A 25,029-nucleotide genomic window follows, 5' to 3' on the forward strand; every position below is an offset into this window, starting at 1 on the left:
GCAAAGTTGCAGCCATCCGTCTTCGTGCTGAGATCGATGAAGCAGCTGCTTGCCTGTTGAAGGACTTCTCATGTACAGCACTCCAATATCTACAGGTTGAGTTTGCGCTACATAAAACTGCAAAAAAGAAAAGTGGATCCATTTAAAATGGGGTAGATGATTGCAGCTAGCAAGCGGACTGCATGTGGTATCTTTCTTTTCCCCCCTAAACAATGTGAATATCACAAAATAAATCTCTCTACCTACAGAAAACCACAGGGAACACTGCAACAGGCAGACAAAACTCTTCACAGTAAATGCATATTACAATCTGGACTGCTAAGTAGTTATCTGATTAAGAAATGAGAAAGATACACACGTGTAAACCGACCTGCACACACAAATTGAGATAAGGAATAATCAATATGCCCTCTCATTGCCCACCCCTTTTCTTGATCACTCCTACGGGAATGGCAGGCCTCACAGAGAACTTCTGCAGTTTGCTCATGAAAGTGGGCTTATAGTGGCAGTCTTCTTACCACGAAAAAAGTGCAGACCACAAACAAAAAAGATCATGCTGCTCTTCACCACATGGAACTGAAAAAGCACAGTCCAGAGGTATTCGGGGGCCATCTTTAGTTCAGAAATTATTATTACAATTACCACAAGGTACTATGCTACCAACCGAATCTTGTCAAACCTTGTTTATGTTATAGTAAACTAGCCTTACTTGAAAAAACAACCATGTTTAATGGCCCTGTTCTTCAGTAACTTCATGTGAAATATTCTTGAGTAAACTGCTGTTCTGTAGTTGCCAACTCTTTTTATGTGACATGAACTTAAACACACTGCTTTATTTAGCTATGCATATTTATATAGCGCAGACATACTAGAGCACTTTACAGGAACATTTCGTTACATGGAAGTTACAGATGGTTTAAGATAGACAGTACAGCTGTAAGTAGTTTCAAAGGTTGAAAATATAGCAAGGTAAATAATTACATAAAACAGAATATACAAAATAACTAAAAGGTTAGGTAGTATACAAAGTGCTTTGCTTCCGCAAACAACTGTTTCTATTAAAGCGTTCTTATACCAAATGGGTCTTATGCGCGTCTTAGAAGACTGCAAGCATACATTAATTAAAATAATAAACACATAGCATACTGGCCGCTATAGCGGGCTACTCAGTCTTGAATTTCTAAGTAAGGACCTGCACACAAGCATATTTCAGTTTAGAGGAATACACGCGCGCGTCACAACAATCCCGGACCCTCCTCTTCCTTCCGTCCTCTTTCCCGTCACCGCTGCGCCTGCGTGAGTGGACATCAAAGGCTGCAGCTGCCCCTCCAGAGCAGACGCGCCCGGCCCGTTTTCCGAAGCGTCCTCGCGTGAGGCGAGGGAAGGAGGATGACCCCTTCGCCTTGATGTTGACATGGAGCACCCGGACCGTCCCCCAGGAACACCCATGGCCATTCTCCCACAGCCACCCATCCTTCCCTAGCCCCGCCCTGCTCAACACACCGTGCCAGTTCCTCGCTGTCATTGTTTGTTCCTCTATTTATGTTGCTGACAGGCAGGATTTGCATAACTCCGCCCGTTTTCGCCCTTATAAGGCTTGGCCGCCCATATAGGGTGCCGCCGCCACCCGCCCCCGGAGCCTGCTCCCCGTCTCCGAGACGAGGTCCGCCCCCTGCCTGCGTGCCCAGTTTAAAGCGCTCGGGCACTTCCGCTGTCTCGCCAGAAGCAGTGCGACCATGGCGGAGCGCGGACAGCAGCCTCCCGCCAAGCGACTCTGCTGCAGATCGGGCTATGGCGTAGGGTGCCGGCCGGGCGCGCGGGGGGCGGGCCCGGTGGCCGGTCTCGGGCAGCTGGCGGGTCGCGCGCAGAGCCCCGAGTCGCTGCTGGACATCGCGGCGCGGCGCGTGGCAGAGAAATGGCCCTTCCAGCGGGTGGAGGAGCGCTTCGAGCGCATTCCGGAGCCTGTGCAGCGACGCATCGTTTACTGGTCCTTCCCGCGGAGCGAGCGCCAGATCTGCATGTACTCCTCGTTCAACACGGGCGGCGAGGAGGCGCCCGGCCCCGGAGGCGGTGGAGGGACGGGCGCCGCCGCGGGGGCAGCGGACAGCAGCGCGGCCGCCGCCGACGAGAGCCGCCTGCCCTTCCGCCGGGGGATCGCGCTGCTGGAGGGCGGCTGCGTTGACAACGTCCTGCAAGTGGGTGAGTGAACGGGGAACCGAGAGTGGGATTGATGAGAGCCCCGCACCCGCCTCCTGATCCTCCCCTTCCCCCTCCCGCTGCTGAGCCAGCAAGCAGGGCTGTGCGAGGGCAGCACCCACGGGGAGGAGGAGGCGGCAGAAGAGCCGCCCATCGCCGGGGCACTCACCCCTGGCAGAGTGAAACTAGACCAGCCCCAGGGGCAGCCCCCGGTGGGAGGAGACTTCACTACCCATAACAACCGTGGTGCCGACCCAGGAACAGCTGTTCGTAGGTGGGATACCCTAGACGTGTATCAGCCCCCTCCCCCTTAACCAAGTGCTGCCGGGTGGTGCTCAATCCACATCCTGAGGACCGGCCACAGGGACATTACCCATTACTTGCGACTAGGGGCTTTGGAGGGAAGGGTGGAGTGTAAGCCACGGGTGTGCTAAACAAAAGTACTACAGTGCGAGGGGCAACCCCCACAGTCCAAACTGGAAACTATTAAACGAAAGATAGCTAGCAACTCGACGTTGTTAATCCAAAATAGCACTTTTGCGGTCTGATTTTATGTGCTGAACGGAGAATAAGAAATCCTCTGTGCCCCCAGGAGGACCTGAGCGCGCCGCCCTCCTCTCCCACCACAGAAGAAACAAAATAATGGAAAAGCCTTTTAGTTCTTGCCAATCCAAAACAAATACAACGCTGTCACGGTTTCAAGAGTACGGAGACTAATGATGGCAGTAGCTCTTAAATGCAATTCAAAATAGCTTGGGGTAAGGTACCCCAAAACTCAGAAAGCAAGCTGCGTCATATCTCCCTAACTGCCATCGACCCAGAGGAACGTAGAAGCCACAGAGGATGTAACATAACCCACCGCACCCCAACTGTTAATCTAAAGTGAACTAGTCTCGTTAGTCACACAGCTGTCTACGGGCAGCACACCGAAAGGGGACGGTAACCAAACCCTTCCTAACTTGTTTTCCCCAGAACAGCTGCCAAGAAGGTTCAGAAGCTTTAGAGTGTATGTCAGGCTCCACTGGTTTACATTGCAAAAACAGCTGCCTAGGGCGAAGTAACTCGCTATGGAGAGGCAGAGAAATGCACCCATCAAACAGTTAATCCAACGATTGAGCCATCCGGGGTAGGATACACCCACCAGTGTATCCTTAGTCTGGCCAATCAGAATTGTCCTAGGGGCTTGGGGTCAGCATTCATACACAGAAGAGAGCAACATCCTACTTCCTGGCAGCTCTCAGTCCCAGGGTCTTATTGGCTTGGCACGTATCCGCACGGCACAAGGGATACCCGCGTTCTTATGCCAGCTCTCAAATGTGGGTCTTCCAGTGACGCACTCTTCTGAAAAAGCCGGGCCGTGTACTTGCTGTTTGAGCTAATTAGACCCCGTTCCAGTGCCCAGTTCTCCCACAGCAGACTGACAGGAAGCACCCCTCCTCCTCTTTCCTTCCTCTCTGAGAACAGCCTTGGTCCAACCGGGGATGTCACCCGGAGATTTGTCAACCCCTCCCCCCTCTTCAGCCTCATCCTCCCTTGCCCCTCCCTCGTATCCTCCCTCCTGGGGAGACCGATCCTGGAACTGTCAGTGGGAGGGATGTGGCAAGAACTCCCGCCCCTCTCCACACATGATCCAAGGGTGCAACGGCACCCCTCCTATGTCTATTTGAGGGGGGTGCGAAGATAAAAACGCAATTAATGAGATTGTGCTGGCTGAACAAAGAGGAATTTAAAGGACACTGGAAGGGGGGAGGCTCTGCAGACAATGCAGCCGATTGATAACGTTGCGTGCCCTGCTTCTTGTGGCGCTGCCTCCTGTTTACCCACAGTCTTTGTGGCTTTCTTTCCTCTAAAAGGATTGCTTGGTGCATGTGCTGCGAATGTCCCTGCTGTACTGTATTTCAGCCGAAGGATTTCTACCGACTCCCCTTCCCCCCTCAACGATGCACTGCGTTTGTGCCAGCCTCTTCCACGGTCCAGGGCATATGAGACTATGGTCACCTTTCATCCTGTGTCCTTCCTGTCACCCTGCAATGTCCCTGTACATACAGCTCCCCTCCCCCACCACACGCCACTTGGTATTCTGGACTGAGTGTTCTGGTTTTCAGATTAATCCACGGCCTCGGCCTCTGAAAGGGCTGGCGTGTTTTCTATCACCTGAGTCCACTCTCAGTGACTTACCCCCGTCATTAATGTAAGTGACATTGCTTCCTCCGCTCGCCATCCAACATCCATTTACTTCTGCTCCCTGATGCATGCCGTCTCATGAATGCCGTCTCATGAATGTTTTGAACGGGTACTCCGGCTCCATCCTTAATGTTAGCCTGTGGCTCCCTGGTCCTACCGATTACGGCTAGGGGAGGGCCTTTCCGATCACCTCCCAGCCTTGGTATGCACCCCAGTTATGCACGGTGTTTGTTTATTAGAGGCGTGTGATATTGTTAACATTGCTTATTACTTCAGTCTGCGTCGTAAAGTCATAGGGGTGCTATTGTGCTAACAGCCCTTGCTGAGGTGGTTGTAAATAGGCCCTGTGGTTCCCGGTCTATGGCTCCGTGGAGGCGCCGTGCTCCACCATTGGTGTTGTCTCCTCTGATGCACTCCAACGCTCTTGTGCATGTGGACCGGGTCTCCGGTGCCAGTCACAGCGAGGGCTCTGATCTTGTGCGGGGACTCTCCTGAATGTGGCCGGCGTGGGCCCGCCCACCAGCAGTGCTCAGAGGCTTGAAGGAATAGGGTCTCACGCACTCCGATGTTTGTTTGTTCCCAGCTCCAGAGGGGGCGGGTGTGGGTAATCCTGTCAGTGTTGTTCTTCGTCTCTTTGTAGTTTGCTGGCATTATTTTTTTCCCCTTAGCTTTGTTCCTATTTTCAAAGGCTCGAAAAGGTTGCTGAGAGCTTTAGATGTGGGGGCTTGGCTTTATAAACCCCTCCCCCCGTCAGCTGTCAGTTTTGCGCACCCCGTCCTTTCCTTCCAGGCAAAGGGACTGCGCGCTCTCAGTGCCGTTTGTTACACAATGTAGTACACTTTTCAGGGGAGAGGGTTTTCTTTGGGATGGCTGCTTCTCACGTGCAGCATATTTACCAGCAGTGCTTATCGAGCACACACGCATCCACCCCCCACCCCACCGTGGAGATGGCTCTTTGCTGCGTGTTTGTTTCATGTTTGTCACCTTCCGAAGGAGACTGAACAAAAGGGGTTTTCTTAGTTTCATCTCCACGCCAGTGGTACAGGGAAGGTGATAACAAAGGGCCGCTGGGTGATTCTCCTAAGTGGGTCTTTGATCTTCGTGACTCAGTCCAAAAGGAGGAGTTGCGTGGGGTAACCCTCTTGGTGGCACTGGAAGGGAGGAACTTTGTTGATGACTGTACCCTCCCTCTAGAACTGGTATATTACTTAAGTTCTTTAATTAAAAGGGCTACTGTTGGGAGTTTCAATCTCGCGCAATGTCTCTTTTTTTTTTTTGCTCTTGCTTGCACCCCCTTGGAGAACATTCAGATGTTTGTTTTCGCTGCGGTTCATTTAAATTCTAATGCGATCTGCAAACGTGATTTTCTGCATGAGCCATTAGTTCTCGATGGCAGCGGCTGCGGCGTTTTCTGCGCCCCCTGCCTTTCCTGGGGCTGCAAAGGGCTCAGACTACAGACAATGCAGGCCTTTTTCATTTGAGTCGGGCTGAGTCTTTTTAGTAGTCTGGGCATGCCAGTCTTTTTAAAAGCTGGAAACCGCAATTGCATTTTCTGGTTCTGCTGGCAGTGCTCGGGTTGTTTTGTTTGTGCTTGCTTCTGCACTAGGAGCGATGTGGAATGGCCGGATTGCACGTAGGGAGGGATTCTTGGGTGATTGCATTTAAGCTTGGAATTCGCTGCGAAAATAAGCCAGCGGGCTAACCATAGACGATGCAATCTTCCCCCGGAGGCGTGCACGCAGCCTGGTGTTTCTTTCAACAGGGCAGGCCTCGCCGTGAAAGAAATTCACTTGCCTGCAAGCAGGCAGCCATTGCCAGGGAAGGGGTGTGGGCACCGAACTGTGTCCCAGGCACAGATGCAACCGCAAACCTGCTGCCTCTTGCTACAAGCAGTTCTGCCCTGATCGGTAAATGTTGTTCTGAAATCGCAACAGACGATCCCTTAGTATATTTTTCAATTGAAAATACAAGCATTAGCACAGCCTAATAGCGAAATGCTCTCTTTGGCGTCCTTTTTAATGAAATAGAAAAAAACATTAGACTTAACCTTAAAAAAATGCCTGGTGCCTTTGGAGGGTATAGCCTGTCATTACATTATTTTTTTGATGCATTTGACCTTCCCGTTCGTGAGTTGGTGGCTGGTATTAAGGCCGCAGGCTGCGCTCTTTGTTTTTTCTTTTCACTGTAGTTTGGCGTATTACTGGTTTCAGACCTGTCAGGGAAGAGGGAGTGCTCGGCTTTGCCCCATTACTTTAAATGACGAGTGTTCGGCTGGCAGCTCTATGTGCCTTTGGGGTGGACTGTAAACATTAATGCATTGCTGGTGCCATACTGCAAGTGGGAGTGTTCTGTGTGTTGCTGCGCTGTTCACTAGGCCTGTCGGATTGTGGGCCCTGGATAGCTTGTGTTGATGCCAGCAGCCCGTGAATGCAGCTCTGCTCGACTTATTGAGTGACTTTGGATAAGACTTTCAACTTCACGTGCCCGCAATGACAACCAGTTAATGCTGCGATTCAGCTTATCTGTGGGTGGAAAGACCAGACCTAAATAATTAGAGGGCTGCTGGTCGCCAGCCTTATGTGCGGACTTATTTTTAACTGTAAACCGTTTCCTAAGCGCTGGGATGCCTTTACACCCCTCCTTCCCTCTTTGGGTAAGAATGGACCTGCAGTCAGTGCCTCCGATAAGCTTCGTTTTTTCCCCATTTTAGGTCTAGCGTCAGTCCATTCATTTTTAGTAGGATCGAACGGCCCTGTCGTTATCAAGAACCCTTTGTATACTAAAATTATATATTTGTGAGGGACCCACCTCTCTTCACCCATTGGTCTATTGTTGTATCGTTCGCATTTTCCTTCTGCCCATTACAGTATGGGGCAGTGGGTCTCTCCCTTAACCTGTTGTCTGGCTTCTCTGTGAGTGATGGCATTCAGCTTTTTCACAAGAAGCATATCCTCACAGATCACTTCAGCGATAGCGACTGCTATTGCAACGCTGCTTTTAAGACCAAAAAGCAGTCTCCGCTCCCCCCCCCCCCCCAGTGTGGAGGGGTGGCGGAGGCATCAATGATCTTCAGTAGTAACGTGATTACCAGGAAACCCCAACTCTGAGTAAACAACTCAAGATATCCACACACACACATTCTCCCCATTCCATACCTTTTGGGTGGCAGAAGCCTCGTTGTCACATGGGACTGTCTGCCTCAGTGCTGCTCTCAAGTCATACTAGCACATACCCACTGTTGGCAGACCTTTTATTAGTAAAGTCACACTTTCAGTCCTTAAGGTACATCACTGGGCGGCTCAAGCTTTGAAGGCCTTACAGAATAGCAGTGCATACATGCCTTACACTGACGACTTCACTTTCATCCGCTTTCTTAATATACAGATTTTTTATTTTGTAGAGTCATTTAATATTCTCTCTCTCTCTCTCTCTCTCTCTCTCTCTCTCTCTCTCTCTCTCTCTCTCTCTCTCTCTCTCTCTCTCTCTCTCTCTCTCTCTCTCTCTCTCTCTCTCTCTCTCTCTCTCTCTCTCTCTCTCTCTCTCTCTCTCTCTTTTTTTTTCATATGAAAACTCAAGGTAGCTCTTTCAGTACTAATGGATGTTGTCGGTTTTGGCTTTAGTTGTTTAGCAGACATAAATACTAAACTCCTGCAAGAATATCGCCCTAGGAAAATGTTGCAAGTTGTCTAGTTACATTGTTTCCCACCTTGAATTCCTGTCCTACATAACTTTCCATAAAACACAACTTGTTGCCTCGTGCTTATCCTATTGGGTATCTATAATGTTCCTCAGATTCTTTACCTGACTTCACTCCTCTTTCAGTGGAAAAGACTACCTGTAACTAGGTTCTAGTACTTGGATCCTCTTTGCCAGCACCTGGGTTATTCGTCTCGCCAATTCACTCTGAAAGACCACATTACCTAGAATGGAGTTTCACGCATGTGCTTAATTGGATTCCCTCTTAAATGGGGCCTTGGTAGAGCCAACCAAATTTACGATGATTGTTGTAATGTGTGGTGTGTGTGCTTTTTTTTTTTTTTCTTCCCCTTGGAGAATCCATAATTCCAAATTAATAATTTTTCCACTGGTGCTTGTTGTGTCTAGTCTTTCAGCCTCCTCATTTGCAGTGAAAGCTCGAGATTATCATGCAGCAAAATGTGTACATAACTCGTTAGTGGTGTTTTTAAAGCTTACATTTTCTTGTACTAGAGGATATTGGGAGCCTGCAGCTAGCTCCCTTGCAGCTAGGTCACCCTAAAATGTGATGCATAATGTCTGGTTACTGGATTACCTTGGAGAAGAAGTCCTTTGGTTCCTTCTGTCCAGAGTGCTGGAATCCTATGTGGAAGATCTTGTAGTCTTGGACTTGGTTGTGGCTTACAGCCCTACAACTGTGAGGCTTTAGCTCAGTCGATCCTTACCCCTTGAAAGTAACTTCACTTGATATGCAGTTGTCGAAGGGTTGGAGTCTTGCTGCAAGAACTGGGCTAATGCTGGATCAAGGACACTTGGCTGTTAAGGCCCATGGCCAGCTAGTTATTCTTGACCTCCTGATGCATGATATTTGGTACTTGAATGAGGATGACTAAGTAAAAATAGGTGGCTATTTCAAGGGAAAGTTATAAGTACATGGTGTGGCATACATGGTTTATAGCTACTCGCGTGGCACCTGCTGTGGGCAAGTAATTATTTCAGGCAATCTATAAATTATTTGACAATAGATCCTAGGTTCTAGTAGAATATTTTGATATTTTTAGAAATAGGATCTTTTATCTTATTGATTTGTGAATGCTTATCGAGCATATGGCCTTGCTTTGTCTTCCCTTGAAAAATGTTTTAAGGCTTTCAGTAACTGAACCACCGTGATCAAGCAAGTGATAGACGTCAAGCTGTTATTTCCAGGGAGCGATCTTCCATTTTGAAGAGTCTGCCGCTGATCTTTGTGATAAACCTTCCTTTTTAGGACATAAGCGGAGTATAAGTGAATTGACATTCCTGAATCCCAAATCGGGGAAGGGTGGGGGCAGCTTGGTAAAATTATCCTTGGAAAATGTCTGGTCTGAATAAGGACATAAATGTAACTTAGACCGTTCCGGACATATCTAAAGAATGCAGGTAAAATAACCTCCCCATTTCTCTTATGAACAAGAAAGTAAGCGTTACAACATCCCTGTTTTCCCTTACAGCATAATGCAAGTTGTTGTCAAAAGTAGATTTCTCAGGTAAAATACCTGGAGTTTATTTAAACATTGCTTGTAAGTGCGTCAAGTTGCCTTAAGTCTTGGCTACAGAAAATGTGAGTAGATCGTGGTCCCTGCCTTGGAAAGATTGAATTTCACTTTCTATTTTCTTTCTTGATGTTGATGTGCTATGTAAGTGGAACACTTATTTTCATAAAGTGTTCAAAGGTAAAGTGACTGATATTTTGGGAAATGACATGGGACGTCACTTGCTTTCTGTCTTCACGAGAATATTTTGTTGGGCTTTTAGGAACTAATTAATTGCGTGCATTTTTCTATGCAGTAACAGCATTCTTGGGGATATATATATATAATTATATTTTTCTTTTTTTCTTTTTTTTGTGTAGGGCTTCTTTATTGTGCCTCTTTCTTTGACCGGATTTATATATAAAATGTTTAAATATTTTGTTGAAATAGAAAAACGTGCTGTGTGCTTAATTTTGCTTACTATGTGAATTGTAGTATTCAGAGTTTAAGTGCTTCTTTTAACCTGCTAATTGTGAAAGCTTGGCTAGGAGCACTTAATTGCCGACTTTAAAAATCCTTTGCTTTTTAAAGCCAGTGCTTTCCTGCATAATTCAGGTATGCATGTTGCTGCTACTCAGATTGTGCCTCCATTCTGTAAGAGGTTTAAAGAACCCCTCCTTAGGGTGAGGGCCCCAAAAGGACCTTTTGCTGCTGGAGTATCTGTCCTGAGGTTCCAGCTGTTTCAGCCAATTCATGGTTCTGGCAGTGTTGCCAGCCTAATAACGTGCAAAAGGATGCGGGACACGGAAGGTCTACCCGCTTTCTCCAGAATTCCTGTGAGACAGTAGGTAGCAGCAGCAAGCTTTTCTCCAGGCGCTGAGTTCATTGGTCCTTCTGGGTTCTTTGTGAGCCAGTCCTTGGGCTGGAGCCCCAGTGCGTTCTATAAGAAATGGACTGGTTTGGCATTACTGGGGCATGCAGCCGTAGCTGAGAAGCAACAAAATATAGCTTTCTCTTTTTGTGAACCATCTTGTGCAGATTTTATCATTTACCCCATTGCCTAGGGGCTAATTTTATACACATTTAAGTGTTGGAGCTGTTCTCTTTGAGACATGTTGTTTACAAACAGCGGGCAACAGCCTGCCAATAGGCTTATTACCATGTGTTCAGTTCAGCGTTGCGCTGGTATCCTTTGTTCACGTTAGTCCATGACATACGTGCAGCATGCCTTTTCTTGTTTGACCCTTCCCTAGTGCATGAACCAAGTACTTGTGTCCATCCTCTGCTCCGTGTTTTTTTTATATTTTTTATTATATATATATATATATATATATTTATTTATTTTTATTTTTTTTTTTTAAAGCACTGCAAATGGTTTCTTGTGTTTTAACTCGCTCCATCAACCATCCCGGTAATTTCTTCCCCTCTTGAGCCCAATAGTATTAATGCAGAGGGAATGAGCCGTAACACTCGCAGCTACTGACTTTGGAGCTGGGGAGCCAGGTTAGACTCTCCGGATCAGATGTAACCTGGGCTTCGCTCAGTCTTACAGGGTCTAGGGTTACAAACCCAGGCAAAAGAGCATTTTCTCTCTTTCTCTCTCTCTTTCTCTTTTTTTCTCTTTCTCTTTTTTTTTCTCTTTCTCTTTTTTCTCCCATTTCAGTGCAGCTTCTTCCCTACCCACACTGACTATATCCTGGAGATCACTCTGCTCCTTGTTGACCGCTAGGAGGATCGGGTGCTTGGGTAGCCTTGTAGATTAACCGGTTGCACTGTCAGAACACTGCTTATGCCCATGATCGCCACCCCCAGGCTTTGGACGACCTCTCTGGCTTCAATGCACTGCAGCCATTACTCATGGGTGAAAGGCTGATAAGCGGCGCAATGGCCATAAGAACCCTCTCACTTATAGAATGCCAGGGGTGGATGGCTAATCTTTTCTGGTGTGCTGACTGTTTGATGGGTCGTCCACAAGGGGCTGTGTGGGTCTCAGGTCAACAGTGCTGGAGCAGCCATTCTGCCTCAGCCGCTCTCAGGTTATCCATTGTCATGCGATTGCTGAGGCATTGGTCGGCGTCTCACTATTCCTGCCTAAGTGTTCTGGACATTATAGGGAGGTACCACAGCCTCTCAAAACACAGCATGAATGTGCCCACATGCGCATGTTACACATACTTCATCATTTTACGGAGGTCCGCCCACTTCGCGTCAAAAAGTGTCCTGCCCCCCACAGATGTGTCAGGGAAAATAGGACCCATGTTCTAAACGAATATTTATCACACCATATAATGGACACTCATAAAAGACTGGTCTAATTAGGCATGGCGTGACAGACATTCGTCTCCTCACATATACAGAGGGAAAACAAATGTTTATAAATAGAGGGCATATATGTTAAAAGAGCAACGTTTCCACTGGCGAGCAGTGACTAACACTCCTCCTAAAATGGCTTTATTGTAGCTGTCTCCCGCCTAAAATGTGGGAGACAGCCCCGTTCAATCTCCCACTATTAAAATGGTGGCATGTATCAACATGTCAAAGGTCAATAAGATTCTTTAAATGTACAGAATAAGGCTGACTGTATCAGATTACTTTCTGCAATGGTTTTTAGCCATGTCTAGCAGCTGAGCTGGTAGAAAGCATTGACCAAGCAAATATCTCTGGCATTGCCGTGACCCATTAGTCTTGTCAATGCTTGTTCATCTAATTGTTATCTCTTCAGTGGTCTGTCTGATTCTTGAAAGCTCATGAATGTGCTGGAACAGATTCTTTTTGTTCTGAACCTTGAACTTTGAATTGGCCTTATGGTGTTGAAAGACATTGGGCTATACTAAGGCTCTTTTTAACCAGACTTTTTAAATATTTAGGGGTTTAAGTGGAATGTGCTCCATGAGAAATGTGCTGCTTGCTTTGTCATGCAAATGCATATTCTAATATTAAGGAAAATTAATGTAACTTATTTTTCTTTAGTTTCATTGCTTTAGAAAAAATAAAAAATAAAGCGCAGCCTAGTTTGGTTCCCTTCATGCTAAAATTTCTTCCACAACATTTCCTGTGGCTTATGTGATAAAAGTATTGCTTGGTCCTCCGTTTATTGTATGGTTACCTTACAAATCTCGGATTGTGAATGGCCATTTAGAACGGCAGACTCAGTGAAGCTATGTTCTGCAAGTCAGCTTTATTTTTATTTTATTCATATTTTTGTTGTGTTCACTCAGCTGGTAGCCTAAATCCTACTTTGATAAGAGGAAACTTAGGAGCTTTCTCCTTGACTATCTTGGCAGCCTTTGTTTATATAGCGTTGACTCTACAGTGTAGAAAAGAGGGACTGAGAAATAAGTGAGCTGTAATGACAGATTATATTTATTTTGCAAAATGTAACTTGCCAGTCACGTGCTAGGAGTTCTCCAGAATGTGGCGGAGCTGATCTTGCATGCTAATGGCGGGCATACCAACTTACAACATTGCTTGTAAAGTGCAGAGAAGTGCCTAGTGCTGGTGCCTGCAAAGTCTCTGCTTTTGATTTGGTTCGCGTCTTAATAGCTTCTTAATAGTAACCCCACTTTACAGCCTACGCTGCTGTAACATTCTCTAGTCTATATTGTGTTTCATAGCTGTGGCTTCTGCGACGAAGACATTTCCATCTCGATTCCTAATATCTCTTTAACGTGTTATACCCCAAAACCATGGTTTTCTTGGCGTACGTTCAGGTAAGTCCGTATGAAAAGGTATGGTGGATTCTGTGGCCAGTAAGGGTGGCTTCTTCAGTGTTTCCACGTTCATGGGGCACCTCTTCCATATTGATGATTAGACAAAAGCCATCACAGGCAAACTTTGTCTGTGCATGGAAGTGAATGCTGACCTTGCCTGGTGACTTCTATCTGCTTGGTCCGCCAATGGCGTGTCCTTGCACCCTGACTGGGGCCTGCGTTCTGGCCCTCTGCCATTCATTGGATTTCTTTTACGGATTCTGTCACCCTTTCTTTGCTTGAACGAGGCTTCTTGCACTTTCCTCTACCTTTAATTCCAAAAGTCCGATTTGTTAAGTTCTTTTTTGCGATTAACCCCCTTCCTCTGGAGTTTGGGAGAAATGTATAATTGATTATGGCGCTTAGTGCGGAAGGCCATCTTTCACTGTCAGCTCTGACCCGACCAAGGGCAGCCACTGCATATTTTACCAGATGGAATCCAGCTTCCAGAAAGCAATCTTGTTAGTGTTGTGTAGCGAGAGCAGAAGAGATTCTACTCGTTATTTTAGCTTCAACGTGGTGCGAGGAACCATTGTGCCTCGGTGTTTCAAATGACCATATTGTAATGTAAATGAGTAAAACCTATTGGCCACTGGCACACGTGTAAACATTTGTCGGTTAAATGTGGGAATATTCTTGTGGCAGTGTGTGTGTGTTTTTTTTTTTTTTTTTTTTTTTTTTATTTTTTTTATTTATTTATTTTTTTACTCTAAGCATTTTACACTATAAAATACAAATCAGCAAAAAATAAACAAAAATGGAAAAATACAGACAAATGCCGGGAGCCCTACTTGTAATCCATCTTCATATACTGTTTGACATGGTGAGTTTGTTGGTGCTGGACTTAGCCACAGGGGTTCCGGGAGGGTGGGGAGTTCCCGGCGAGATGGTGACTGTGGAGGCTTCTTTCAGGACAGAACGTCTAATAAACCAAATAAATCCTGATGAAATATATATTTCTTTTTTCATCATGATCCGACTATTTATGCGTTCTAACATCTTGCGCCTGTAAGCGATACAATACTGTGCCTAAGGTACTGCAAATGTTTTGTTTTATTTTATTTTTTATTTATTTTGGTGGAGGTCTTCCCTCACCAACGGTTACCTTTTCATGCGGTGTTTCATACACATACTAATGTCTTTTGACAGCTCCTTGATGCAGCTGGAAGTTTTTGGTTTGTAAATGCATGGGCAATGACTGTGAACGTCTGACGATAATTGGAAAGATTCAGCCAAGCCTGTCACAAACTTAAACCGCTGCCTTTTCCGCTGGATCGGAAGCTCATTTACTGAATTAATGTGCTGAAAATGCAGGTAATTTACCCCTTGTCCTGCCGTATTTAGCAACCTGTCTGTTCGCCCAAAGTCCTCTTTCATTATGAAATGGTGTCTGGCATGAAGCCTTCTGTGGTGACTGGGCATGAGAACATCATTTGCATGAATGTGGAGCACTTTGGTATCGATTTATTACTGTAGATCAGAGTGAAATTTTAATTTCAGTGATAACGGAAAACGCTATTCTTTCATTTGGTCTTTAGTTATCTTTGCATGCTAGCTCACAAGGAATTATTTTGGAGCGAATGTATAATTCTTGAAGGCTTCGTGAGTGGTGCTTCATCAAATGCGAGAGCTTGGTGCAGATTATGAAACATTAAATTACTTTTGCTGGTTACTGGTAATTTGCATAGTTGGCTTGCGGTTGGTTTTACACTGCGTATTGCAACATTTATCTAGCACTCGCTGCCTTTATGGGTCGCTAAAGCATACATAGGTAGCGCGCTACACCACGCACGGTGTGTTGTCTTTGTGGGAAGTGTTCTGATGCTCATGATGACAACTAAGGTGTGGTTATCGTGTTATAGGTTGCAGCGCTTAGCAGTATGATAGTTTATGATTTTCCGTTAACTGGAGCTTTTAGCAGCTCTCCTGGTACCTTTATGGTAATTCCTAGGAACATCGTCCACTTAGATGGTCACTTCACTATGTCCAATCTGAGATCTTTTGTTTAAAGTTTATGTTCCTGAGTAGGAATAGATTAGAGGGAGACGTGGAGGAGACATCTGCTGCGATAGACTTTAAAATCATCCCGTATCTGATTGCCAACAAGTGACTGGGTGTGCAGCTTGTCTGGATCTGTAGTAGTGGACTTAGTCATCTCTTAGCCTGCAGGATTTGGAAGATATCTCCAGGTACTCATTGTTCTGAATGGGGTCTAGACATAAACATACATGATTGTATGTGGCTATGTGTACTTTAACTTGCCATTGCTGATCGTCATATTTTATATGGAAATAGCATGTTTGTCTGATTGGGTCGTTAAAGGATTTGCTCAAGTCTGAAGTCTTTCTGAGGGCTTGTCACCAGGTAGGATCGTGTAGGTTGATGCAGGTTGCCCCTGGGTAAACACTGAGGCAAGCACTTTGGTTCCCTCCACTACCTGCTGTGACACCCTGGGAACTGAACATCTGCAGTGACTGTAGGGAGCCAGGCAGGAGGGTGAGTGAAATAAAGCAAAGGCAGTACCTTGGTTAGCACAGTCCATACACTCTCTTGCTGCATAGATGTCCCTGATGGAATGTTACTGTGTTTAAAAAAACAAAAACAAAAAAAAAAATCCTGTCTCACAATTTGTCGTCTTGTGTGGCAAGGGCTTTTCTAAGCAAACAGGAATGCTATGCTGAAAAGGGCCTTTTATTCATGGACCTGTAAGATATAAGTGCTTGCTTCTGACAGATCATGTCAGCAGGGTAGGGCGGTGTAAGCTTAGTGTACCTGCTGATGCTCCACCTAGCTATCATTTCTCAGCCAACTTATTCCCCTCCTCCTTGTTTCCCACTTGTTCCTGTTCAGTTGGATGCTGGCATGCACAGCACCAAGAGGTCCTAGTGGTATCCCAAATTCTGTCATCAACTAGGAGCCCAATTAGATCAAGTAGTCACTTGAGTCTGCTGGTAATTACATTTTTGTTTGTAGTCTTTTCAGCATTCCTATCCGTGTTCAATTGCTCAATATTCAGTTGAGTTCCAATCTTGTATATAGAATCTACACATCTTAATTTGAACTTTACAGGTGGTAGGGCAGGTCGTTAATGTTTTCAAACACTTCTGCACCAGCATAGGGCCCACTCTAGATTGAGAGAAGTGATGGTTTGGGAGAGGTTTAGTGACTGTTTGGTCAGAGTGGCGGTAAACATCACCGTGTAGCAGTTTTGAGCTTATAGTTGTCTCATAAATGACATTTAAAGCTTCTGACTTAATCCTCTAGCAGCTTAAAGCTATGCAGGTGGAGACAGAATGAGGAATGGCCAGTGTCTGGGTACATTTTAGTTTTACTGTGGTAAGACTGGTGCTAAACACTCTGGTAATGGAGTTCAGGTAGTGTAGAACAAAGAGGATGTGAGGACGCTTAGTGTATGGACGTTTGTATTTAAACATAAAAGTTTAACCACAAGAAATTGAAAACGGAAACGTGGATTGTGGGTAATCAGAACTGTTTTATAGGGATCTCAAATTTAATGGGTCTGGTTCTTTGACGTTTCTGGACTTGATCTAAATTCTGTATCTGGGCCGATAGCGCAAATGTCTTAATTAGAAATTATTAATGTGTGGTTATATAAGTAGAATTTTTAATAATGTAGAATAATGTCCACGTTTGAAATTGTGACCACGAGGAGTGGCCGTCAAATGCAAATGGAAATATTAACTAGAAGACTAATGTATACGTAAATGAGGAAAATGTATTCAAAATAATGTAGTAATGTGACCTATTTGAAGGATATAATCTGTTTGTTAATTATGCGCCTTAGCTTGGCAATTGTCTGGGCCTAGTCCTACCAGGCCTCATTGCAGGAGCTGTTTCTGATGGTAAATGTAGAATATTAGTAGAAGCTGAACTAATGAACTGCCTATTGTTTAACAAAATCTGCTTGGCAAGGAGTCTTCTCGAGAACCAACGGACCGGAGCTGGTAGAGTTAGAATTGTAGCAAATTTTCGTGTAAGGTGAAGGCGAGGTGTACTTGAACAATGGAGACACTGACTGGAGAAGAAGATGCAACATTTTCGATACCTGGCGAGCCGGATGATGAGGACTTGCAAGATGGACCAATCAACATACTGGGAAACATGAAATATTAGAATCTATAGATTTGGTGTGTTTTATCCATTGGCTAATGTAAACGCGTGACTAATTGACCAATTAGGAATTGGGGGACAGTCTGGATGACTTTGATATAAGTCATGACGGAGGGAAAAGATTTCAGATGGATGAGGGGAGCAGATTCATTAAATTTGCAGTGGCGACTCGAAATTCTCATTGGGCTCGACTCTTTGACTGAGAGCCTGATGTGATGCTGAATTGACTGACCTGAGGACGAAGGCTGACTGTTGCTGACCCATTTCGAGGATAGGTAGATATGACAATGTGGCTAATACATTGCTTTTCCTTTCTGGGTACCAACTGCGCTGTTCTATAGCATTTCTCAGTTAGATGTATTTCCTCCAAATTGTGTTCTAAATTGTTTTTCACATGCCAAAGCTGATCTGGTTTAGTTAAGGTTTTCTCTGCATGATGGTACTTGACATGACTTTTTGACAATTGATTGGCGGACAAATCCTGCTGAACTTATGTCATTAACTGGGTTGTTGCGATTGATCTTCTAATTGATTAAAACAAATGCATCTTGATGCAAGCTTTGATTAGATTATGTTCATGGCATCTTTTGGTTGATTAGACGTGTTATAAAATTGAATAAAGTTTGAACTATCCCCCTGCCCTTTTTATTGTAACCAAAGGGCAATAAAACTACAAAATGTAAAATATGAGGCGTGGTTATTCATGACTGCAAGGTCATGGAGCGTTAATTTGTATTCTTTAGTAAATTGCTAATGTTTGATTAATGATATTGAGCTATGCATTGATTATTGTGTACACTTGTCACTGTGAGGCTAGGATACTCCATGCGAATGAAAAGATTTATCGACCTATAAGCGTCTCCTTGTAAGTTTACTTATTAAGAACCGGACTCGCTAACCGGGCTAACACTTATGTTGGATATCTTTTTAGTTCTCATCTAGAGACTACAGTAGCTCGTCAGCCATTGATTTGTTAAATTGTCATTCATACAACATAGGGAAGTAAGCCTGCCCTCTTCAGCCGATTGCTCTTGTTCTGTGAGTGAATGCATTTTGTCTGATCACTTATGGACATCCTCCAGAAACTAGACTCCATGTCACTGCTGGTAGGCCAGTGCTTTTTGTTTTTGTTTTCGTTCTTTTATCTTTTTTAGCTTGAGCATAGCAGCGTGCAAGCGCTGCATTTCTGATGTGTTGGTATCTATGTGGACTTTTAACCACGCCCATCACTGTCACTCGTTCATAGACTTGCATTTCAAAAAAATCTTTGTTGGCATTGGTAAATGTTTTACGTTTGTCCCTCCTTGGTGGTTTTACCGCCTTGGCCATCAACCGTGTTACATGGATAAATGCACTTTTGCCGATTAACTCTTTTCTTCCTTTTGTGTCTCCTTTGTGCACACGCTCATGGCGGCTGTGGCGCTTTGAATCCTCTAGCTTATGTTAACTGTTCTACTTTTTATTTTCAGTTTGTTTTACAAGAAAAGTTGTAAATGCTTGTTGTTGTTTTTAGGCCGTCTTTGTGTCTGTAACTAGCTTCAGGCTACTTAAATTCAATTATTGGCACCAGTAAGAATCCCTTTTTCCCTGTGATGCGCATTAAAACTGAGGTTTTCGATCCTGTTCGAAGTACACTTGCCTACTAGCAAACATAGAACACCGTGTATTACAATATGCCATGGCGACTCGCATTGCAAAAAATTATTGCAAGCATTGGGCTGCTCCATTTAGGTGATGCCATGTTTTTCTTTTTGTGGCATATGCTTGCATTAAAATCATATTACCGTTGCACCAGCTTGCCATGGCAAGAACTTCTGGCAATGCCAATGCGTGTTTCTGGCTGTGTGTGTGTGGGGTGTGTTTTTTTTTTTTTTTTTTTTTTTTTTTTTTTTTTAAAGCTGCAACACCAGTGTGCCAAATCTACCATGTCTTATGCAGGGGGTCCAGTGTAGTGCATTACAAATCAATGGTGGAATGACTCTGCAATGATTCTGCAGTTTGATGGATGGATGTATGTTTATGCTATTCAGTCTTCAGGCCCTTTCTTGGTTCAACAATAACACAGCAGTGGACGCCACTGTTGCAAAACAAGTTTTCTTGTTTGATGGTCTTCCAGGTTCTGTTGGAGCCTCTTAAACCTAGGATCTGTGAAGGATGGTTAAGTAAAGTCTAAATAGTCAATCCAGTGACTTATTTTCAGCGTTCGTGAATAATTGCTAGTCGATGTAATTCCATGCAGAGCAGCTTGATTGTTTTGTCACCTGTTTTATGTAGTAGACCAGTAGTTGGAAGAATATCACGTTAGGTGGAATTTATTTTTTGTAACCTCTAAAATTCAGTGGTCCGATCACCTGACAAATTGTTCAATTTTAAAAATATTAGTTGTAAGTGCATAAACCTGAAATGATCTAGAAAGGTTGATGCATTTTAGTCTCTTTGGATGCCGCAAGTACAAACTGGTGTAAATTGTCAGTATTTTACTTCTGCATTATCAAATGGGTGACTTGGATGCTTCTCTTAAGTATATATGTTCTGTTGGGAAAGGATGGATGAATGGGCAGTGACTGGAAGTGATAGGACTCACCACTGGCCTCTTGCATTTCTAAGACAATAGAGGCTACCTCTGTTAGTTTTCAATTTCATTTTTAAATGCCCTCCAAATGATGTGTAGTGCTCGAGGATTACCATACATTGGCAAAGGATGAATTGCTGTTGTTCATGGCTATATCTGCCTCTTTAGTGAGTGCACTGAATTCCTAGCTGGGCATAAAATTGGCTTTTTAGTGCCTATATACTGGCTGCTGGGTACATTGCCTGTACATCGAATCCGTTTCATGCCATGGGGGTTAATTTGACAGACGTGAACTGATGTTTATCTTGTTAAAGTGCATAATTCTCCTAAAGGGTTGTCACTGCGTGATTCAGTAGAAGTATTCTTAAAAATAAATAAATAAAAAACGAAACATTTTGTAGTTGCATTGTACGGAAGTGAGTGCCTTAGTTATGGGATACGGGTGGAGAATGATAATCCATGTGGGCCTGCATAAATGTAGGAACTTAATGAGTGGCGTCCCACAATTGATTCAAAGTATACTTTTGAAGGGTCGGGTGAGGTTACAAGGTTGTTGTACTGGGGGATACTTGGAGCAGGGCCCTTTTTTTTTTTTTATTTTTTTTTTTTTTATTTATTTATTTATATATTATTCACTCCTTTGTTATTGTTGATGACCAGAACCTCCATTGATATTCCCTTCCATTTAAGGCTGATAACCTATACTATATTGTCGAAGGAGAAGTGATTTCACTCAAACATTTGGAGTCTGCATACCTTTACAAGAGAAGGCCTAGGATCATGAGTGTAGCTAATGGACATTAAAAAAAATGCTTGTTGGGACAGAACCTGGAAGCCCCCGACCTAATTTCTTTTTCCCTAATTTATTGGCTCTGAAACAGTGGACTCCAGAGGCAAAAAGCCAGATCAGATTCAAGAATGGTACCTTTCAATTACAGTTCACCAAGCCTGATAAGACTACTGTGAAAATTAACCTGACTCCACAGCTAAGGCTAAAAGGGTCAAGGTGCCAACCCTCTTACTCTATCTCACAAGGCATGGATTGAGCATATCAGTCGGTGATGGTTCTGTCTGCTGCTTGTCCCTAAACTAGCCAGTATAAAGGTCTAGAAGTGCATTTGTTTCTGTATGAAACAGAATTTGGTCTATCGAAAGTCTCAAACCTTTGAAGCAAAAGGCAGTACATCAAGAACTAGTTGTGGAAATCTAAATTTCTAGTGACCATTTTTATCAATGGTTAGTAATGGAAGCATGTTTTCTGTACTCTGGAATGTTATATTGTTAAAGTATTTGTTGGTACCTGATGCAAGTCTCTTAGACTACTAGTCTGTAAGTGTCAGTTTTCAGACTAACACTTACAAGCAAAGCAGCCGGGCTACTTACGCTACAATTTCCTGGCTCACAGATGTATAAACTGTCTAGGAAGTGAACTGTGGGTTATGTTTCACACCAAGATGCTGATGTGACTGGAGGATGCTTTGAGTTACTCTGGATTGAGACCTTGGATCTCTTAATTTTAGCATAAACTACTTAGTACACCCTGCCTCACTGCCTGGTGTAAGCAATGGACAATTATTTAAAACATTCCCCAGCCTTCCTGCATTATCTTGGTGTTTTATAATGGCCTGTGAAGCACTCACTATTGCAGCAGGCCTGTTCCTTTCTTTAACATTAATATTGTGGGTCTCCAATGGTCTGCTCCTTTTGTTGGACCCCGGAGTTCAGTAGGTGCTTAGAACTTTAGTTATTTGTTTTTAATACATCCATTTCCTGAAATAGCAGCAACATGTGCAGATTTTTAGCATGTAGTTTACTTGACGTGCAGCTGAATCTGTAGAGTGCTGTCGAGGCTCCACAGCTTCTGAATCCTATATCATTAACTATTACCCCCCCCCCCCCCAATGCCTCCTTTCATAGTGAGATATCTGAAGAACTATCTTCCTTGCCTACTCTGTTGGTGGTGTTCTTTCAGCTTTCATTTTAGGACTCTAATTCGCGATTATGGGTTACCAATGTCGAGACCGAGTCACACCTGAAATCTTATCCACCCCTCTGGGGTAGAAAAGTGTATAAAAGAGTTACTAGGTTGCCTCTGAGCATTTCACTGTTCATTTTACGTCGTCAGTTGCAAATATGCTTTCAGTCCCTTTTTTGTGGCAGTACTAACGAAAAGCAAAGGGAGTGGTCATCCATGTCCCGCTTGCATTAGTCTGTCTAGTTTGCAATGTTCTAGGCAAGTCTGCAATGAACATCCACCATCCTAACTCATGGTTGTGGCATTTGGCCGCAAGTTTGTGTTGCATGATAAATATAGCAGTCATTACTGGACAGATGAAGGAATGGGTTCGCAGGTCCTTTGTTTTGCAGTTCGCACATTAACCTGACACAAGAACTTAATCATCCACTCGTTCTTGATGCTGAGCGGGACTGCCATCTGTGAGTGGCACCAATGGACTTGTCTTCCTCAGATTAGCTCAAGTGCTGCAGTTATATACTGAGGCAAAATGTGCTCTGTATAAGCAGCAGGAGGCTAATTTGGTCTAGTGTGCCAAACGTTATATCAAATGAAGGTTTCAGCTCTCCCAAGAAACCTTTGCATGTTACAAAGCTGGTATTGTGTACCGTAAGTTGAGTTTCGCTATGGGTGCTCATTCTAAAGGAGTCTTCAGTGGCTTTAAAATAATTTACTTGTGTGGCAAAAGATCTTAGTTTGGATAACCGAATCCAAAGCTGTCCATTCAATATTTATAGGTGTAAAATAGATGCCAGGCAATCGTGTGGTTTGTTATAACGCCCCGCCGGAACCGTGCTGCTACCTGATAGTTTTGCAGGACTGCCCCACCCATGGCAGTGAGGCAGTGGGCAGTGTGAGCCAGGTATAGTCTACACGCATGCTCTCTGAAGAATACAATTTTATGTACTCTTTGAAGTCCTTGGGGAACGTGTCAATAAATGCACTGCAGTAAATAAACTATGATCTTCTAGTATAGCAGTTGATATGACCTTAATGTAACTCTTAAAGTGTTCCTTGAACTTAACTGTGGCTTGGAGGATGTGAACGTGGCCAGTGGCGGTTTTAACCAAACTTCAGTTTAGCATCGGAGCCTGTTGCATCTCAGGAAGGTGGAAGCTCGTACTCGGTCTCAGATTCCCATGTCGTCTGTAATTGGATGTTTGGGGACTTCTGCCGTGCTGGCTGCGAGGGTTGATTGTGCTACATTTCACTGACTTGTCTGCTCCTGTTGGCCCATCCCATTTCCCTATTGCAAGGGTTGCGAGTTTGTTTTGATAAAGGATGAGGTGATCCATCCACTAGTTTGTGCATCATATAACCTGGCACTGCTCCAGGGATGGAACTGAGCACTGCTTTTCCAGTTGTGCTGGATCTACAGTGAGGAAAATGATGACTAAGTTACCAGTACTGTTCTCGGAAGTGTCAGTGCTGTTCTCAGAAGGGCGGGTTGCTGCGATTCGTGGAGGTTTAGACATGGGGACAAAGAGCATGCTCTACTTCATTTTTATGAAAAATGAATTTTAATTTGCTCTCAAATGTATGCAACTTTTTTTTAATTTTCATTAAATTGTTAATCCTGTGACCTGTTTGTTAGCGTTGCAGTTAACCAAATCACTTAGCAATCCTTATCAAGGATTTAAATTGCCTGACCTCAAAAGCCAGATTACCCCATTTTGTATTTTGCATTACTGTAATTGCAAATTAGAGTGACAGGTGCATGGGATTTAATAAAATATCTACTTGTCCATGTGACCTGTTCCTTAATAAATCTACTTGGCCTTTCTGATTATGCCAGGGCTAATACTATAGTAGGGCTTGAATACTAGCAATTTCCTTATTTTGTTACCTTTCCTCAGATGTACATACTGGGGATGGAGGCAGTGGTGAGCAAAAGTTCCTGTGTTGGAATGACATTTTGAGTTTGGGCAAAATACTGACCTGCATGTTTTATTGGGTTTTACCAGCTCTTCTCAAATCTTTTCCCATGGTGGGAAAGGTTGGAAACTTACTCCTGACAAGGGCAGAAGTAAAACCTTTCAAGGGTTGGCGGGGTGGGGAGAGTGGTTGGAAGGAAAGTGAACTTGTCAACTCTTCACATATTCTCACATGAGCAAATCTTCACATGCATATTTGCTCGTGCTAAAATACAGTCCACAAATATTTTCTAGGAGTAAGGTTACCTGGTCAACTTAGGTAGATGATTGTGCGTTTATGAAATATGTAAAGCTTCACTAATGCAAAGAGTTATACCATGGACTTGCATCCCTTTCTTTAACTGGGCTCCTAATTGTGTCTGGCATTGGCCAAGACCTTTATGGTTTTTATTAATTCTCTCTCCGCCATCATTCAGCTGGCTTCATTGTGAGTAATATCAATCTGCTCTTTCACAAGGAGTGTATTCGCGTACAAAGTAATTTTGTTCAATGTCAAACTACTGAGGCAATGGGTGTTTTTTTTCTGGGATTTTTGCCTATGTTTGTAACAATGGTGAGGGCTTGGCAACTCCCACAACGTCTTTTTTTTTTTTTTTTTTGTTTACAAAAGCCATGCCAAAATAAGACCTGTATTGACCAAATTAAGACTGGCCATCAATGTCAGACCTATTGGCTTTGCCAATGCTGGTTTATTTTTGTTTCCCCTAATCTTGTTGAAACTGGTTTCATTGATTTTTTTTTTTTTTTTTTTTTGATTTTTTTTTTTCCCCATTATGAATCTATTTTGGATATACTGGCATGCATCAAAGCTTTTTATTGAATGGTGTTTCAAAGAAATGATACCTAAAGCTTTACAGTAATTAACTAAACATATTTTTCCTAGTTACTACTTTTTTTGGTGAACATTTTATTTTGAAAGCAAATGATCATCAATCTTGTTTTCAAGCTTCTGCAAATGCGTCTAATCCTAGCATTCTGGGAGCATTTCATGTACCCTCAGATTGTTAAACTATGCAAAACGTGTACACTTTCTTTTTTTAAA

The 25,029-nt window shown here is 43.9% G+C and overlaps 1 protein-coding gene across 2 annotated transcripts in view; it reads left to right on the forward strand.

Moving 5' to 3' along the window:
* The first annotated feature begins 1,623 nt into the window (after window positions 1–1,623).
* ZSWIM6 (zinc finger SWIM-type containing 6) overlaps window positions 1,624–25,029 on the forward strand; it is a 368,676-nt gene continuing 345,270 nt past the window's right edge. The window contains exon 1 of one of the 2 annotated variants that reach the window (XM_069222559.1): window positions 1,624–2,199. In XM_069222559.1, coding sequence (XP_069078660.1) covers window positions 1,737–2,199 — 463 coding nt within the window. In that variant the 5' untranslated portion in view covers window positions 1,624–1,736. The remainder of the gene's footprint in view (window positions 2,200–25,029) is intronic. The other variant, XM_069222552.1, reaches the window with a different exon arrangement.

This window comes from Pleurodeles waltl, chromosome 1_1 (genome assembly GCF_031143425.1).
Source record: "Pleurodeles waltl isolate 20211129_DDA chromosome 1_1, aPleWal1.hap1.20221129, whole genome shotgun sequence".
In the NCBI taxonomy this organism is placed as follows: domain Eukaryota; kingdom Metazoa; phylum Chordata; class Amphibia; order Caudata; family Salamandridae; genus Pleurodeles; species Pleurodeles waltl.